This window comes from Vicia villosa, unplaced genomic scaffold (genome assembly GCF_029867415.1).
Source record: "Vicia villosa cultivar HV-30 ecotype Madison, WI unplaced genomic scaffold, Vvil1.0 ctg.001829F_1_1, whole genome shotgun sequence".
NCBI classification, from domain to species: domain Eukaryota; kingdom Viridiplantae; phylum Streptophyta; class Magnoliopsida; order Fabales; family Fabaceae; genus Vicia; species Vicia villosa.
This window is the reverse complement of record NW_026705740.1, coordinates 65,789-79,944: the sequence shown is the minus strand read 5'-3', so window position 1 is coordinate 79,944 and position 14,156 is coordinate 65,789. Positions and strand designations below refer to the sequence as shown.

The window sequence follows — 14,156 nt, the reverse complement described above, 5'->3', positions numbered from 1 at the left end:
CACGCATGCCACAGACTTATTGACCAGCCAATAGGAGCGAGGGAAGGAGCCACGCGTGCAGTCAACCCTGCCCTAGCTTTGCTGACCGCCGGAATAGTGTTTTCCGGTTGTCTTCTCCGGCGAGGTAGCTTGCCAAACCTGCGAAAACGTTAGTTTAAACACCAAATGAAGGCCCTACCCCCCTAAATCGAGGCCTGGGAATCCATTGGTGAGGTTAGTTTGGACTGAAAGTGCTTGTGTTAAGAGATTCGAAGAGAAACATAAACTCACGGTTGACAATGGCAACCTATGTTCAGGACGTTAGAACTCTCATGCTAGGGTTCAAACCTGATCTGATGGTGATTATAAACTCAACCATAGCCATGAGACATGTTAACAACGCATAAAATTTGAATTTGAACTAAATGAAAGTTTACCAAATCGGAGAGTGAGAGAACTCGAGTTTCAGGCCTCTATGAACTTGGTTATGGATCTGAACTTACTCAAATAAGTTCCAGGAAGTGATTTATGGACTTAGTTTGCTTTGAAACTAGCTGCAAATTTGAATACGAATTTTGAAGTTTCTTTTATTATTTTTTGAAATATGAAGTGTGTTCTTGCTATATCTTTGATCTATTCCGTGTGTCCTCCTTACATTGAAGTATACTAGCCTATTTATAAGCCAAGGGCTGCTTAAAAACTAAGCTAAAAGCATTGATGAGCTTTGTTGAAACTTTGATTTTTAAATATTAAAAATCTTTGAAAACTTGACCAAGTCACCTTGCCTTTACTTCTCTTGCCTTGCTCTTCAATCTTCTGCAGAAAGAGGAAGATTCTTTGAGGTGAGTCATGCTTGATTTGTAAGCTACCATTTATCCATGCATTTTCCTTTTAATTTTAATCTTAAAGTAAGATAAAATCATGCAAAAATGGATAAAAAAAGGTATGGGCTTAGTCTTGGTCGTGGGAGGCCCATAGTATCATGGAAATGATGTTTGAATGCTGAAAACTTGGCCCCATTTGGAAAAAATGCCATTTTGAACAATGTTGATTTCATGTATTTTCCCAAAATTTAGCCAACTTCAACAAGGTGTAAATCCTTCAATTTTTGTCATATGAAGGAGATCTTGCACTTTTTAGAAACCTCAAAGAGTCCTCTAACCAATGCCTTTGGTCTCATGTCAAAATGATTTTTGAAGCTCCTTGTGTGTCCTTTTGAAAAAAGTGTCTTTTTGTTGACTTTGAAAATGACCTGTAATGTCTTTGATCATATTTTTCAAATGGTGAATCCAATGACCATGGGATCAATGGCATTTGAAAGATAATTGAATTTCCTTCAAAACAAGCTTTGGTTTGAATTTTTTGGATGAAGGATGAGAGAGTTATGATCAGTCAAAGTTGAGTTGACTTTTCAGGCAAAAACCCTAATTTTGAATCTTAGGGTTTTGTTGATTTTTGATCTTTCCTTGATGAATTATGATCATCCAATGATCAAATGATGAATCCTTTGACAAAATATGGACTTTGACAAAAAAAATTCATTTTTGACTGTCTGTTGACTTTTTTGGTCAAACGGGTCGTCTGTTGACTGTTTGAGCTGCTGACGGTGCGTCTGAGTGAATTGAAGTTTGAAAATTTGTCTGATGGTACTTTGAGATATATGGATGTATATGAAATCCATTTGAGCTCTCAAAAACTTGTTGCCCCTGTAAAAACAAGAAAAACCCTGATTAGGGACTGTTTGTGTAGGAGACAGTTAAGCGTACCTGATTTTTGTGCAGTGTTGAGTCTCTGCTAATCATGTGATATTCAGAAGACTTCTTGAACAAAAATCTTGGAATTTTGAATTGTGAAAGATTGATTTGATTGATGGTACAAAACACTGAGAATTATACTGCCAGCAGTTTGGCTGTCAACTGACTGTTCAGGTATTGATGTAGCAGTTAGAGTGAAACATCAACAGTCAAAGTTAATTTTATTTTTTTGTTGTTTTTGTTTTTGTTTTATGTGAAAAATGAAAGTTTATTTACATGACTTGTTAAAAAAACACAGACATAATAAATAACTAATATTTACTGTTACTAGTACAGTATGAGTTTACTGATTCTGCGCCTGCAAAAAGATTTAACTCTGTACCAATTGTGTCAGTACCATTTATCTGTAAATAAATAAATAGCATGTGTGAAGTAATAAACAGTATTTGGCGTTTGCGTAAGAATAAATTCAACTGCAAGCCAAATTACTGTATAAGAAAATTTCTAAAAACTAAGTATTTCATATATCAGGATATTTGTTGAAATAAAAATCCATGATTATATGAGACCCTTAATTTTCAGATTGGAGTTTTCTTGAAAAATGATGTGGGCAAATTTTGGGGTATAACACGGTATTTGTGCAATACGCGACCGGACTTGGCATTTAGTGTCGGTATTGCGAGTAGATTCATGGAGAGACCAAAGGTATCTCATATGGCAGGTGTCAAGAGGATCCTTAGATATATTAAAGGGACTCTTGGTTGTGGAATTCTCTTTCCGGCATCGGATACGAACCGAAAGTGTGATTTACTTGGTTTCACCGATTCCAATTGGTGTGGTGATAAGGATGATAGAAAGTCAACAGCTGGATACATCTTTATGCTAGGTAGAACTCCAATCTCTTGGTGTTCGAAAAAGGAACCGGTGGTAGCACTCTCATCTTGTGAGGCCGAGTATATTGCGGCATCGTTGTGTGCTTGCCAAGCCATGTGGCTTATGAATCTATTGAAGGAGCTTAATAGTAGTGAGGGTGAGGCTATTACTCTCCTTGTCGACAATGTCTCCGCGATCAACCTTGCGAAGAATCCAATTGCACATGGAAGAAGCAAGCACATAGAGATGCGGTTTCATTATTTGAGGGAGTTAGTGAGCGATGGAAAGTTACGATTGGGGTATTGTCGAAGCGAAGATCAAGTAGCTGACATATTGACCAAGGGTGTGACCAATGAGGTGTTCAAGAGGCTGAGAAGGAAGCTGAGCATGGTGGACTTGGACCAACTGAAGTGAGGTGGTGTGTTGAAACTGCTGTTTTTAGCACTTCAGTTGGCGTAACCGGTTACGCCTGTTACCGTAACCGGTTACGAACCCGTGAAACAGATTTACTGTAGATGTTGCGTTTGCGTAACCGGTTACGCTGTTTGCCGTAACCGGTTACACTGAAGCCCAACTGTTTTTCTGTTTGTTTTAGGGTGTTTTAAATCATTTCAATCATTTTGTAACTTGTACTATATAAGGAGCTCACTACTCCTATGTTGTTGTTAATGCCAATTCACTATCTCACCCTCAATTACTCTCTCTCTATTATTTCTTTTCATTCTTTAATCTTCATCTTCTTCAATTGATAATTTTTCCCCATTAAAAAAACCTTAATTTGATTTGTATGTTCCAACACTCTTCACATCTTAACAAAGAGAATAATTTGAAGAAAGAAAATATAATTTGCTTTATTTTATAAGTGTTGGTTATTTGAGAAGATGTGATTTCAAAATTATAAGCCTCACATTACATCATTCAAAAGTACTATAAATTAAAATCTAAGAATATTTTGAATCTATTTATTCCTCTTTCTAAAACCATTTTTGTTTAGTTTAGAGGTTGTTCAACTACAAAGTTTCTACTTCTAAGAATTTCACGATTAGAAGTTTTAACATGAGAAATCTAACTTATATTTATCTTTTTTATGGTGATTGTGTTCCTCATTAGTCTTGAATTACTTTTATTTTTAATATAGATGGACGCCATTAACATAATGTGTTTGGAAATTATTGGAAAAATATGCATTAAAACATTTGATTAATGAAGAAAAAATATTTTGAGATTATTAGAAATTAAAATGCTGAAAAATAGAAAGAATGTCGATATAAGACGTCAAAACTGCGAAGGCATGTCCAGCGGGCGGAGGGTTCGGTTTGGGAGGTTCATGGGTATTGTGTTTGGTCGATTCACATTAATGTTAGAATACTATAAATATCCTTAGAGGCCGGGGAGAGTTGTATCATGGATTCAGATTGCTCTTATCACGTGTGTTCAAGAAAAGGTAGAGCAAGGTGGAGAGACCTTTAGGGTGTATTTGGTTCGGGGTAGAGGAGAGGGGATGAAATATTTCTAATTAAATGTGTTTGGTTCAAATTTTATGAGGGGATGGGATGAGAGGGGAGGGGAGGAGAACAAAACCCCTCAAAAACACACATTTTGTGTTCCTCCAAATCGGGGTGATTTAGAGGGGAGGGAAGGGAATCTGAACTTTAATATTTTAAAAATTATTATAATTACTATAATATTCTCAGTTTTATTTTAATATTTTAAAATTATTCATTTTCTTTTATATTATTGTTCTCTTCTGCGTGATTTTTCTCGATTGATTGTATCAATTTATTATAATTATTCTCCACCTTCAAATTATTTTAAAATTTTTGTCCTTAATATAAATCATAATCATTTCAGTTTTTTAATTTTTTTTATAACTCTTTTATGCTTGCTTATATTTTTTTTTCCAATTTTGTTATGTATCATCATATTTTCTTTTATATCAAATTTTAAATCTTTCATTTTAATTTATTTATTAATTTTATTAAAAGATTTAAACCATTTATATTTAATAATAAATTATTTTATGTATTTGACGTGTTAAATAATTATTTACGATTTCAAAGTTGTTATCAACATATAGTATAATTTGTTTTTGAACATTTTATTCGAATTAAGTGAACTCAATTTTTTAACGTTATATAGTAAATTAATTATAACTTTTTAGTCACTCAATATTATAAATTTTACTAACAAAAAAATATGTATAAATTTTTCACATTTGAATATCATATTGTATCACTTATATAAGATAATAAGGATAAAAATATGAATTATTAATAAAATCTCTCCCCTCCCCTCCTGAACCAAACATATTTTTAATTAAAATCTCTCTCTTCCCATCCCCTCGTTTGAACCAAACACCCATCTGATTAAAAAAAATCCCCTCACCTCTCCTCCCCTTCTCTCCCCTCCATTAAAATCCCTTCCCTCCCCTCCCCCTCATTTGAACCAAACAGACCCTTAAAGGTAACTAAGAGGACTAAGAATCACTTCTAAACATATTGGACTTTGTGATTCATATATCGAGAGTTGGGGATATTGAAAAACACTTGGGTAGAAAATAAGATTTGTTCTTGAAAACTTAAGTGACTATTTTCTATAACTCATTTGTAATTTTTTGTAATAACTTTTGAAAGTATAGTGAATCAGATAATTGTTCTCTTCCTCAGAGTAGATCATTTGATCGAACTAAGTAAACAAGTTATTGTGTTTCTTCTCTTTTATGTTCTCATGGCTTGTTGTGGATTTGCTTTTACTTTTGGCAAGTTATTATATTGTTCTAGGCCATTTATTTTAGTTGTCATGTACTCTACCTTAGTGCCATGACAGTGAAAAATCTCTTGCGAGAATTATGTTGTATTGGTGGAGTGTTAAGCTTGTTCTTATCTAAGAGTGTAGTTATGTTAAGTAATATCCTAGTTTGGTTCTTGATATCAACATATGAAAAAGCTTTATTTGGTTATTGAGTTTATTCAGTAAAAAAATTTGTTAATCAGTTATTGAGATTACTTGTGAAAATCTCTTTTTGGTTCTAGAGATTAGTCGCTTAAAATATTTCTTTGGTTAGTGAGCTTAATCTGTTAAAAACTCTGTTTGGTTTGGGGGTCAGCCTGTATAAAATCTCTCATTTTTGTAAAAAGGTTCATGTGCATATCCTTAAAAGCTCAAGACTCATTATTAGTGTAATCCTCAAAAGAAAACTCTTTGGGATAGGAGTAGACCAAGTGGTATAAGTCAAATCTGTATAAATCTTTGTTGCACTCTCTTTAACTTTGTCTCTTCAATCTTTTCCATTTACATTTATATTCTTTACTTCTTCTGCGGTGCATTATCTTTGATGATGTTGTGAAATCGATGCCAAGAACAAAATATAATAGGTTTATTTTCTTGTAAAGAAATCCACAGGGTATGAATGTGGGAAGCAAGAGGAACACAATGAAATTGATAATAACCTGTTATTCTTTACTTTCTATATGAAACAAGATTACAAGTGTTACAAAATAACAAATAACCTCTCTCACCCTAATTAGAATTTGAAGTATGCAAAGATGAGAGACTAGTATGCTATTTATAATAATCCTAACATAATGGGTTTTTTCATAAATACTCATTACAAGCTAACTTAGGATACACTATAATTTAAACAATTGGACTTAACAAATAGGTCCATGATAACAAACCTAGCAATATCAACTAATGCATATTAGAACAACTTCAACTACAACACGCACTACTTCGACAACAACATGTGAAGAAGCTTCGACCTTATGCGTATTCTCTGTCGAACCAGAAGCTACCCTTCGACCATACTAGAGTTTGATCCAATATCTCACAAATATCCACCTTGGAACAAACTTTATAAAATCAAGGTAACAAACTAGCTTTCTTCATGCAGCTTTATCAACTGCATACAGTGGAAAAATTTGCAACTTGACAATATCTTGGTGATCATATTAGCAACATTTGTGATTTGTTGAAACCATCAGCACTTGAACTTCTCCATACTCGATTACCCCTATGACGAAATGCAGCCTCACATTGATTTACTTGGTTCGCTCATGATAGGCTTAATTCTTAGACAAATGTATTGCACTTTGACTATCACATTTAACAGTGATAACTCGACCTTGAAGTTTCAGCTCCTTAGCAAAACCTTCAAGCCACAATGCTTCTTTCACAGCTTCAGTGAGGGCAATATATTCCGCTTCAGTAGTTGATAAGGCAACAACCTTATGAAAGGTTGCTTTCTAACTGATTGATGTGCCAAACATAGTGAACACATATCCTGAAATAGAATTTTTATAATCAATACAACCTACATAATCAGAGTGTTGACATACCCTTCGGTTACTGCTTTACTATCTTCACGAAAGGCTCCACCATAAGTTAGGACTGTGTTCATAGACCCATTTATGTACCTTGGAATCCACTTCAATGCCTGCCAGTGAGCCTTTCCAGGATTCCCCATGTACCTGCTTACAAGACTGACTGCATATGTTATGTCGGGTCTAGTACAGATCATAACATACATCAAAGAACCAATTGTGTTAGCATATGGGATGCTATTCATATAGGCTCTTTCGACCTTAGTACTAGGACACTGATTTATACTCATCTTGAATTGAGTATTTGTTGATGTTACAACCGGCTTTGAATTCGACATACCAAATTTGTCGAGAATCTTCTCCAGATATGTCTCTTTAAGATAAGCATAATCTCGATTGCTTTCTATCTCTTCGAATGTCAATCCCAAGAATTATGGATGCAACTCCCATATCCTTCATGTCGAACTCCTTATTGAGTTCATCCTTCACCTTCATCACTTCCTCGACATTGTTGCTTGCTATGAGAATATCATCCACATAAAGCAAGAAGATGACAAATGAATTTCCAGGTCAAAATCTGAAGTAAACACAGTGGTCGAACTGACTTCTAATGAAACCTATGTGTGCCATGAACTTATCCAATCTCCAATTTCACTGTCGAAGAGATTTTTTCAGTCCATATAAAGATCTATTCAGTTCGCACACATAATCTTCCTTTCCCTTTTCTGCATACCCTTCAGATTGCTTCAATAGGATTGTTTCATCTAGATCTCCATACAAGAAGGTTGTTTTCTACTAAAAATAACTTTTAAGTGATGATTGATTATTTTCTAAAAGGGACTTCGAAGGTGTAATTTGTACCATGCAAAAACGAGCAATTACAGGTTTGAAATCCAGTACTAGACACGCGAAAGTGAATGGTGGCTCTAAATTAATTTTTTCCGCGAAAAATACTTTCTCGTTAAAATAATAAGCTACAATTTTGTGAGTACTAGATGTCCACGAGAATTACATTCCGGTCTCTCATCATTAATATTAATTCAAAACTAATAATTTTACAATTTCGCAAACAAACAATTCGACATGAATCTGCTCCGCTGCAATAGGTAACTCCTCCACATCAGCATGAATCTGCTCAGCCTCAATAGATACCTCGTCGAAAATAATAGGAACATTTACCTCCTCCGCAACAATAGGAAATGGATCAGCTTCCACAGGAGCAGAATCCCCCACATCATTAGAAACTCTAGCAACTCGGCGTCAGGGTGCGCGGAACTGCCTCTGCGCGTGCTCAGGCATCCGTTTCTAGTGAGAACCAGTTGCAACAAGTCGTTCAGCCCATAGCTAGGAAGCCTCTACCTCTGTCTCAGCAGCTCTATAGATAGTTGCCACTATATCACCAGACCTTCCATAATGGTGTTGTCCTTTCCTCTGGTCCTCATTGAAAAAACATTAAAAAATATTAGTGGAAAAAATAGAAAAAACAAAACAAAGCTTTTAAACTACCAAAAATTTTGAAATTTCAAGAATTTAAAAAAAAAAATTGAATTGCCGGAAAGTTTTGGGAATTCTGAAATTTCTGAGAAATTCTTTCAGAAATTTCGGAATTTTTGGTATTTCACTATGTTTTTCAAAGAATTTTTGATATAGAGGTAAAATTTCTAGTATCCTACTTACTATTTTCAAAGAATTTCTGATATGCATTGAAATTTCTAGTATCACCTAAGATTTTTCAAAATGTTTAATTTTCAGACGTGAATTTGTGAAATGGTGAAAATTTTGAGTAGGGTTATAATTAACTTTTCAATGAAAGGGGGTGTCAAATATAACTTGGGATATCATGTAGAATCTTCAGCTCATTGGTTAGGCGCTGGATTCAACTTTCATCTTATATTTTAAGAGATCTAAACAGGACGAATTTGCCCGTTTGCCGCCCCTAATTAGGATTATATGAAAACCGAACATTCCATTCCAAAACACGTACCATTACATACCTAATCTAAATTGACATTATTAATTGCACATTTTCTCCCACTAATACAATTATACAAGTGAGAAAAAAAAATCGCGTAGGTATTTTACATCGGTTCGTTACAAAGAAAATTTCATAGTTTTTAAAAATTAAACCATCGATTGTTAGCTTTATTGAAGCGAAAACTGTTTCCTCACTTTTTAATCGGGTTTAAAATCTAGAGAAGTAAAAGAAAATTGTTAGGCTTATTTTCTAAATAAAGTTAGTTAGGTTTTTAAAAACAAGCTACCGTTCATATTCTATACTAACATTACCATTTTGATAGAAAATGTTTGCAGTTTTATTCCGATAATAACTAATATATTACTGAGGAAGTGTATTTTTCTAGCATTATTCTATATATATTAGTGCTGATTTATGTTTGTTCTTATTGTATAGATAAGTAGACATTTTTTCCATCTTCTGTTTCACTACTTAAGATCTCCACAAAATTCCTTGAAATAGTCCTTAGGGGTGACTTATCTTATAAGAATCTATTCTTGTTGCTTTTCAATGTTCCACATCCAATCTTGACCATTCCCTTGGAGCTTTATTTATTTTTGACACTAACGATTGTGAATCATTCCCTTTTCTCAACAAGTTTATCTTTTGTTCAATGGTCTGCAGCTGCAGTACCTGATATTCCATCATTCTCATTATGGTACCTATAAATTATTTTTGAATTTTTTTCTGCAAACTTTTATTTTTTAGTGAGACTAGACAAGTTTCAAGTACCATTAAAATGTGTGTTGTCCTTGTTGGATTTTCCAGAGTCAAACCAATTATACTCAACTCATGTGCTTACGCACTTTTACTTTTCTTTGTTTTGTTTGATTTGAGACTTTATAACTTTCCAATATAGTTAGTTCTTTATCCAAATCATATATACTTAGTGAAGATGATTGGGTAAGAAGAATAAAGTGCAGAGTATGAAGCACGGACACCCCAAAAACGGTACCGACGCTGACATACTGACACAGATAATAATTTGAAAAAATGATTTAATTAAACTTAATCACAAGTGTCGGTGTCAGTGTCCGACACAGACACGTCTTTTTTCTGAGGTGTCGGTGGTATAGAATATTCGGAAAAATTGATCAACTTTCATTAGCTTCCTTTTGATGGAAAGGAAGGAATTTTGCTGGATCTGCTTCCAGTTCATCATTATATTTTCATTTGCTGGGTGCTTTTTTATGCATCAGCTTCTCAATTTTGAGTACAGTTGATAGCATCAGAAAAACAAAAACCAGAACAGACACAATACATATCAGAAGCATTAAACCAGAAGCCATGCTAGTTTTCACCTCATGAGCATATTCAGCACAAGCTAGACCAAGGAATGTTAAAGGGAATGAGTAGATCCACCATGTAACGTTTAACCTTTTTATAGTTTTCTTGAACAGTCCTGGCCTGCAAGCCTGCATTATACATGTCGCGATCGTTACAACGAAAGCGATAATCAAAATAGCCAACAAAATAAAAAGAGAGAGATGAATTGAACCTACCTGAGAAAGAAAAAGGAACAAAGAGAGAAAGAACAGCATCTTTGATGAGATGAGAAAAGAACCTGAGATGGATTTCCAAGCTAAACTTGCCATGCTTGGAGCAGCAAAATACAAGAAATAAGCTGGCCTTAGAACTATAGGAAACTGGTTATTACTCGTCAGACGCTGATACAGCGTCACGAATAGAACCAAATAATGTACCATTCCTAGCGAAAACATTGAAAGCGCGCATTCGTTCCAACCGATTTCGGTCGCTACTTGAGCCGCGACCAAGTTTCCTATAACAGAAACAAGGTTAACAGGGTTTGCTACCACTGACAGAAACCTCTTTTTAGTTGTGAACCATTGTCCGAATAGTTTTACATCAAGAAGGAATATGACAAAGGAAAATGACAGACAAAGAAACTCGTAGTAACAAGTCCTCGGAACAATCGAAGGCGGAGACGATTGAAGCATGAGAAGATAAGAAATCCAAGGAGTGTACATGTAGTTAACTCCAATATGATGTGAGAACTCATCCTTCACTGCATTAAAGTGCAAGATGCACTTAAGCATATAGAGAAAAGACAAGATGGTTGCAATGACTACTGCAAGACACCAAAGTAGTAGATAAGCCACAGAAGGCATCAAGTTAAAACCATGCCATAGAGTTTGTGATTCATTGTTATGCTCACTTAAACTCTTCCATAGCAAAGCTTGAGCACCAAAGGAAAGAGAGATGAAAAAGTAGCCTGCATGGATCTTAGTTAAGAATGGTGGTGACTCTGAATGTGATGATGGCTTGGTTTTTGGGTTTGAAATGGAAATGGAATCATCACTGCTTTTAGCACTAGTATGATGATTGTTCATGGAAGCACATACAATAATGTCAATTGCTGGCTTGATTGCAGCCTCATCCATTCTATATAGTTGTTATATATGTATAGAAGTGATTCAGATTTGATTTCTATAGATTGGTGCTTTGTCCCTACTCCAATTGAGGAGATATATATAGTGCAAATTAAGTAGAGACATTGAATTTAAAAAAGGAAAAGCATTCCTATAAAGTAAAATGTGAGGAAGCTAGCTATAAGATATATTTACTCTATGGTGCATATAACCTTACAACTGTTCACTTTTTCCTTCTTCTATGTGTAGATTTGTCTAGACATGTGGAATGCATAAAGTTTGGTTACTAATTTAATAGGAAATTCCTTTGCATGCACTATCCACCAAGAGCATTTTAATACTAAGAGTTGTCATTATGCCTCTTGTTCCCTTTTTCTATTTAGAATGAGAGTGAACAAGATACTAACTACCAGTCACTATATGGAAGATCTCATTGTAAATATTTTGTCTATTTTCTTAAGACTCTTTATAGGGACAAAGATTATCATAGGCATTGAAGAAAATGAATAAAGAATTGCATTTGGAATTAATATTTGAATGGCTGAAGTAAATTGAGAGGAATATGCTGTAGACAATATTGAAGCAAAAATATGTGCAAGAATTATCCTTCCAAAACAAATATAACATGTTTACTTTACTTATTTATCAATGTTTTAGCTAGGTTTTATTTGACAAAAATAGTATATAAACTTGCTACAACAATTCAACTTATAGTTGAAAAACCTTGCATATATAAATTAACTACTAATAGGTCTCTCACGCGAGAGACCTCCGTTTATTTTATTTTTTGAGAATTTCTTCACCCACCTCCTAACTTTCTTGCTCACCCCTGGTGAATTTACAACACTACCCCGTGTTTCGGAAGTTCATTTCCGAAAAGGTACTTTTTTTTGAAAAAAATGTGTTTTCGGAAATGAACTTCCGAAAACGTGTTTTTTTTAATATAAAATATTGATTTCGGAGATGCATCTCCGAAATAAAGTTACATTTTCAGAAAATGTGGTGTTTCGGAAGTTCATCTCCGAACTCACCCCCCTTGGAGGAATTCGGAAATGCACTTCCGAAAAAAGGTCTGGACAGAAGAAAAATAACAAACAAGAACGATTCGCTTTATTTAATCGGATGAAGACGATGGAGGAGACGCTGCAACAGGTTAGAAAGTCCTGATCCTCTAGAAATCCATACCACATTGTAACTTACCAACATAATAAACAACAACAAAAAACTTATGAGCAAACTATACTTACATCATAGTGGTGTAGATCCTTATCAGCCACTCGCAGCTGAAAATGATTAGCACGAACTTGAATTTTCCTTCCCAATTTTCCTTCCCAATTTTCCTTCTGAGACGACGGAGCCGACTCTAGAGTAGCCTTCTGTTTAACTTCGGCAGTCAGGCTCTCGATGGAGATCAAAGCCGAACTCAAGGAAGCAACCGGCGCTGCGACAGAAGGAACAAACGGCGCTGAAACAGATGGACGAACAACCGGAGCTGCAACAACAGACGGAGGAGAGGTAACCGGGGCCGGAGCATATGACGGAGGAGGTGGATGTCCGGAGGAAGAAGGATTGGAGGTACGTCCACCGCGAGAGCCACGACCACCACCACCACGGCCTGATCCTGCAGCATTGATGGATGATTGTTGAGAATGTGCAGGAGATGGTTGACTCCGGCGATTTTCGGGATGATTTCCTCCACCGCGGCGAGACATTGTGATGAAAGCAGTAACAAGAGATAGAAAACGTTAAAGCAAAGAAGAAGACTTAGGATCAAAAATGATTTGGGATATTTTGAAAGAAAAATGGGTGAGAAGCTTTTAAATAGGAAAGTGTTTTAGAAGTTAACCGTCTGAGAGTGGTGGGGAGAAGGAAAAGGGAACTTCGAAATTTCAAAAGGTTTTTTATTCTTTTAAATAGGGCGTGGCTGTGGAGCTTCCCAATTTTTGTTACGTAGGCTTTTAAGTAGGAAAGTGTTACCACATTTCTTAGAAGGTAACCGTCTTAGAAGGCTTACGTAGGCACATGTGTCCACATTTCTTACCTGATCAGGGGACGTCATTACAAAAAAATCAAACAAAGGGGTGCGCTGGGAAAGTCAAAGTTCTATGTTTATAATCCAGAAGATGGATAGTGTTCGCGGCGATGAAATCCAAGAATCTACATATTGAAATCAGAACAATCCAAAAACTAAGATGATAAATCCAATACAAAAACACTGTGCGATACAATCCGAAATCAGAACAAAACAAAACAAAACACGTCAAACAAAACAAAAACACGTTATTCTGCCCGACGAGCGTTCCAAATACACATCAAACAAAATAAAAACACGTTATTCTTCCCGACGAGCGAACTCCTCCGAATGAAGATAATTATACCAATCCTCATCCCACTCAGTATCAGAACCATCAACGTTGATCACGCCTGAAGACTGAGTCTGCACGTCCGAGCCATGGACCCCCAGGGGACGAGAAGCAGAACCAGTCAAAACCTTCTTCTTCTCCTTCACCTCCTTCACCTCCTTCACCTCCTTCTTTGAAGAACCCTTTCTTCCCTTAGCGCCACCTATTCCTGCGTAAAAATGAAGAAAGAAAGGTCCATGAGACCTCCTTTTATAAAAGAAGAAAGGGACACAAACTTCAAAGAAACAGGCACAATAAACAAAGGCGTTAAAAATAAAGTACTTGCAAATTAAAACGGACACTCCCTACCCTCTCTAGAAGACGCAGTCCTGCGTGTTGGTTGATTGTCTGACATGTTCCTGTAAACAATTGAAATCGATTAATATGCGAGACAAAATAAAAAACAAAAAAAATTTGAACTT

At 35.4% G+C, this 14,156-nt stretch overlaps 1 protein-coding gene across 2 annotated transcripts; it reads right to left on the bottom strand.

The window, feature by feature from the left end:
- Positions 1 to 9,352: 9,352 nt before the first annotated feature.
- On the bottom strand, positions 9,353 to 11,482 carry LOC131636767 (S-type anion channel SLAH4-like). Of its 2 annotated transcripts, none has more exons than XM_058907364.1 (2): positions 10,445 to 11,355; positions 9,353 to 10,357 (listed from the first exon to the last, which is right to left on the bottom strand). In XM_058907364.1, exons 1-2 carry the CDS (start codon positions 11,342 to 11,344, stop codon positions 10,112 to 10,114), a joined length of 1,146 nt encoding a protein of 381 aa, XP_058763347.1. In that variant the 5' UTR covers positions 11,345 to 11,355; the 3' UTR covers positions 9,353 to 10,111. The 2 variants fall into 2 exon arrangements, with proteins under 2 accessions (XP_058763347.1, XP_058763345.1); XM_058907362.1 differs by having other exon boundaries at positions 10,232 to 10,357; positions 10,507 to 11,482.
- Between the last annotated feature and the right edge of the window lie 2,674 nt (positions 11,483 to 14,156).

What these genes read in the sequence shown, in the direction of transcription:
- LOC131636767 (XM_058907364.1), bottom strand. Translation starts at nt 11,344, where the DNA reads ATGGATGAGGCTGCAATCAAGCCAGCAATTGACATTATTGTATGTGCT. An exon ending in TGTTCCTTTTTCTTTCTCAG is followed by an intron (nt 10,358 to 10,444) that starts GTAGGTTCAATT and finishes TGTATAATGCAG; the next exon opens with GCTTGCAGGCCAGGACTGTT.